Here is a 4846-nt window from a genome sequence, read left to right as displayed (position 1 = left end):
CATCGCGCTATCGCCATGCATCATCTATTTGCTGACATACCATATTACAATACACAAATGGTCTAGATGGTATCAAACCTTTTGTGAAGTACCTACAGCGCAAGCAAAGTTTGTAGGGTTTTGTGGCAGCTGCTAGCCCTGAATCCTATAGAAATGAGGCCGAGACAACAGCGTAAACATCTTTACTGCATCGAGCCTCGGCCGCAACTGCCCGCTGCTGGCGGCTGCCGCGTGACACGAGCGCACATGCGATCGTCGTTGTCTTCTATGCGCTCACAACCGCCGAGCGCCCCCATACTGCCCCCTCCCCTCGGAAAAAAGTGAGCGAGAATTGCGTGGGCAACTTCACAAGGCTAGGGCGCGCAAGTGTCTTGTCCTGGCTATCCTTGGCCACGGCGGACTGCACGTGGCACACACGACCACATGCCGGCGCTGTCCGTCCACAACACCTTGTGGGACCTCTCGGGCTGTTGGACGCCGTAACCACTGACTCGCGCAGGAGTACCGCAGCGCTGCCGCTGATGTATGGCGCCGTTGTCATAGTGGACGTCTCGGCGAGTCAGCTTTTCCCGTTGTAGTCGTCCGGACCATTCCCGTACGGGTGGCGGCCACTCCTCCAGGTAGTAGTCGAACGCTGGCGACTTCGGCAGCCATGGGGTCGCGACACCCGCATAGAAGGCTTGATTGCCTTTGCCTCCAGCGCTCACTCCTCTGTCCTCTCTGATGTTGGTACCTGATCGCCTTTCGTACTCTCTCTCGACGCAGCTTTGGTCCTCGATGACAGCCACATAGCACGCCAGGTCAGACACGCTGATGCAGTTGCTCGCGTTGGCCGCAGCTTCCTCCAACTGCTCCACCTATGCTGCCACCCTCTCCACGAATTCCTGCAGCTGCGTCCCCTCTTCTTCCAGTTTGGATTGTTTGTCTGCTTGCTTCTGCCTTGCCTGAAGCTTCGCTTTCAAGCGCCCGTTCTTTATCTCTGCCACGGCCAGCACCTGTTTGAGCTTCGCAAGCTCTTCCTTCGTGGTCTTTTGTTCAGTCTCGTTTTTCTTGAGGTTGTGCAACAAAGCACGGAGCTGCTTCTCCAGTTTTGAGACTTTTGCCAACAAGGTATTCTGGCCGGCCTCGAGCCCTTGGATCCGCTCCTGGTTCTCCTTGCACTCGGCTTCCTTCTTGCTGAGTTCCGCAGTTGGTGCCTGCGCTCGACTGAATTGTCGGTCGCAGTCCTGCTGGGCCTGGGAGAGCTGCGCACGGAGATCAGCCGCCTGCATCCGCAGCTCGTCCAGCTGATATTCCTGGAGTGCACGCTGTCGCTGGAGCTTTTATTCGTGGGTGCGCCGCACGTTTGTCAGTTCAGTGTCCCTCTCCAGCAACTGCTCCTCGAAATTGGCATACTGCTGCTGCTGATCTTTGAGGCGCTGCTGAGCATCTGCAAACAGCCTCTCCATGCGACTGCACTCCAGCGAGTCCGCGGCCACCTCGTCCAGCTGCTGTTCGAGCTGTTTCTCCAGAGTAGAGACCATGTCCTTCAGGTCGGAAATGTGGCGGTCCTTTTCGTTAATCATGGTGGTTGCCTTCGCCTTGTAGACGTCGTACTAGTGTCTGAGACGATCTACCTCAGCTTGAAGGGCAGCCTTGTCCCTCTCAAGGTCACAAGCGCGGACCACCTCAGTGCGGGACTCCGATACGTCTGCTGTTAGGCTCGTGTTCCTGTGTTCCGTTACCTTCCGTTTTCTCTTCGCATTCCTCGTCTTCTTCCTTTTCGCCACTGCCGTTGCATCGTTGTCATCCCGGGACTTTCTGACCTCTGCTTCAAGGTCGTCGCAGTCACCGGCCGTGTCACCAATAGTCGAGTCTTCCAACGCCATGTTCGCGTCACCGTTCCTGGATGCTGCACCCTCGCTGGCGGACGATGCGTCGCCACCGCGTCGCTGGTCGTCCCGCGGTACCAGCCCACCGCACGAGCTCGCACAAGCTTCGACGCCGACCTCGTGAGTGCACGCGTCGTCGACGCTTTCGTCGTCGGCCTTAAGTGCCGCCTCGCCACACGAGCGCGCCGGACCGCACTCCAATGTTTGGGAAGCTTCGCGATTGCTTGACATCATTTTGTTAAGATTAAGCAGAGGACGCGAATAGTCACGTTTATTCGAGTTGTTTCGCGAGCACCAGCGATAACGCTAGAACATTCGATGGTACATATATCAATCTCGACGCGCCTTACCAGATATATCATTACCGTCCGCCGACACTCTGTTCGCAGAAATCAACGTACAGCGTGTATTGTTTTCTATTTAAGATTTGATCTTTCCAAGCAGGAGTTCCCCAAACTAGAAGTTACGTATTTCCGAGTTCTGCTAGAGCCTCCTTCATCATCGCGGCCACGTGAAAATAAGGTAGTTTTCCTACCCGAACGCGCTATAGTATCTCATATCAGTCTTGCGCTGTGCATATGATTACGTGTCTCCGTTCGTTAAAATTCTTTATGTCGATATAGCGGAATGGATGATGGATGAAAGAACTTTATTGTTTGTCCGGCAGATTAACGCTAAAGAACTTAAAAGTATACTAGGCTGGTATGACGAGGCTATGAGTCCCATATGTATGAACGCAAAAAAAATATAGTATTTGGTTTTCTTTTCGTCATGATTCAGCGCGCCGACTATCGTTTCTTTGCTGCGCAGTTGAGTTATCCACCGAGAACCGAAGTCAGGCTAGCCATTGAGAAGGCACTGTGCACGGGGCCAGATTACGCTATCGCGTTCTACTCTTGAAGGCGAAGATCAAGCGTCATCCAAGTTTGTTTTTTTTCGCTGGTTTAGTGTTGCCAAATTCAACGCATCTGGGTAAATATGTGCATATGTTGCAGGTAGTTCTGGTAGAGTAAGATGTACAGATTTAAGTAACGTGTCCAAACATCTGTGAAACAGGGAAGCTGCCACCTTTTTTTTGAAAGTCACACTGTTTCCGCGCAATAAGAAGAACATCTGCAAAATAGAAAAAAAAATATATGAAGATATAACATAGGACACCTCGTAAATGTCTTTGCAACATACGCAAGCAGATAGGCGAGCCAGTCACCCGGGTTGTTTGATTTTGAAACACGAGAGCGACATGCACTTATGTTGGAACATTTATTTGACTTTCTTCGGTATTTTCAACAAGTGACATCTATCGTTGACTTTAAACTGGCATGATGGGTCGAGTCAGAAAGGGCATTGCTCGCTGGCAAAACGAGAACTGTCTGACGTTTTAAAAAAATCGTGCCACATTAAAGAGCATAGAGGGAACCGGCGACAAATAAACGGTGTTTCAAACTCATCTACTACGCACGCTTTCTGCGTTAAAAAAGACAATGGGGACTTCTCTGTAATTGTTGATGCATTACGTACGCGTCTTCCTTCCAATGCACGTCCCTACTGCAAGTCCTTGGTTTAGTAGGTGCGGTACTTGTTGATGGATAAGCTGGATAAGGCGGATGTGGTCGAAACAATAGTGGATGAACTCGAAATTGTGCTGGTAAGAATGGCGTATGATTGTGAAACTGCAAAAAAATGGTGGCTGATGGGGATGGTGGTGGCGAGCTTCTTTTCGTGTTCCAAATGGCCAATCATGGTGAAAGTGTAAAATGCTGGCTGATGGTGGGATTTTGGTGGATGGCTTGGTCAGCAACCTGAATGACGGTGGCATGATGGAAGGAAGCCCGGAGCAGAAATTAAGTGGGCAACACAATGGCCGCACAAGTACGAGTAGCTGGGAGCATGTGGCAATATGTGAAACCAGGCGGAGCGTGTAGCTAGGATCACTGGAGCCCTGGAATAGGGACCCGCCTACACTGCTCTTTCCCATTCTACCCCTTCTCCTGAACAATCAATAAAGAGTTTCCACCACCACCACCACTGTCATTTTTAATGTTTCCTTGTCGAATGTGCAGAATATATGTAAAAAAATCAGAAGCCAACGCCGATCGTGCCGCTTCCTAGCACGTGCTCCTTTTTTTTTTAAATGAGAGACATTTCCTAGCGAACCTTTGGCGCTTTGAGCGTTGCTCTCTATCTATCTATCTATCTATCTATCTATCTATCTATCTATCTATCTATCTATCTATCTATCTATCTATCTATCTATCTATCTATCTATCTATCTATCTATCTATCTATCTATCAGCCGCCTACGTCTGGGTGCTCCCAGGATCGCCTCCTTAACTTGGTGTACACCAAAATTGGCATGGGCCCCGCCACGGTGGCCTAGTGGTTATGGCGCTCGACTGCTTACCCGCAGGTCGCGGGATCGAATCCCGGCCGCGGCTGCTGCATTTTCGATGGAGGCGAAAATGTCTGAGGCTCGTGCAGGTGCACGTTAAAGAACCCCAGGTGGTCGAAATTTCCGGAGCCCTCCACTACGGCGTCTCTCATAATCATATCGTGGTTTTGGGACGTGAAACCCCAGATATTATTATTACTAAAATTGGTATGGGAGGGTGAGAGGGTTTGACGAATGTGACCGTCAGGTTATGACATGAAAAGTCGCAGTTTCGCCGCAAGGGCGAAGCAATGATTGCGATAGCAAGAAAATGGAATGTCACACGAGGAGCGACAAGCAGCTCGATACTTGCAGCACGCCGCTGAAGCACATAGAAGGACGCCCGAAAAGAACGCACAGGTATACACAGGACATGGCGTGTGGTTGAGTTGTATAACGCAGCGCGCTGGGGAGCGAAGGCTCGAAGGTTCCAATCCCCGGTCGGATGCATCGGAATTTTTCTTCTGCTTTAGTTTTGTACCATATATATATATATATATATATACCCGGGGCATGACGGTGACAACGACGACAAAAATTCGCCTAG

The 4846-nt window shown here is 50.6% G+C and overlaps 1 protein-coding gene across 1 annotated transcript; it reads right to left on the bottom strand.

Moving 5' to 3' along the window:
- Nucleotides 1–857: 857 nt before the first annotated feature.
- On the bottom strand, nt 858–1868 carry LOC119403321 (uncharacterized protein alr4393-like). The gene is made up of 3 exons (XM_037670263.1): nt 1725–1868; nt 1344–1595; nt 858–1295 (listed from the first exon to the last, which is right to left on the bottom strand). Exons 1-3 carry the CDS (start codon nt 1866–1868, stop codon nt 858–860), a joined length of 834 nt encoding a protein of 277 aa, XP_037526191.1.
- Nucleotides 1869–4846: the final 2978 nt, after the last annotated feature.

This window comes from Rhipicephalus sanguineus, chromosome 8 (genome assembly GCF_013339695.2).
Source record: "Rhipicephalus sanguineus isolate Rsan-2018 chromosome 8, BIME_Rsan_1.4, whole genome shotgun sequence".
Taxonomy (NCBI): domain Eukaryota; kingdom Metazoa; phylum Arthropoda; class Arachnida; order Ixodida; family Ixodidae; genus Rhipicephalus; species Rhipicephalus sanguineus.
Note: the sequence above shows the minus strand (reverse complement) of the source record. Positions and strands in the feature narration are given on the sequence as shown.

Coding starts and splice junctions, on each gene's coding strand:
- LOC119403321 (XM_037670263.1), bottom strand. CDS start 1,868: ATGGCGTTGGAAGACTCGACTATTGGTGACACGGCCGGTGACTGCGAC. Junction 1,596..1,724: donor ATGCGAAGAGAAAACGGAAG/GTAACGGAACAC, acceptor CTCAGACACTAG/TACGACGTCTACAAGGCGAA. Junction 1,296..1,343: donor GGGACACTGAACTGACAAAC/GTGCGGCGCACC, acceptor CGTGCACTCCAG/GAATATCAGCTGGACGAGCT.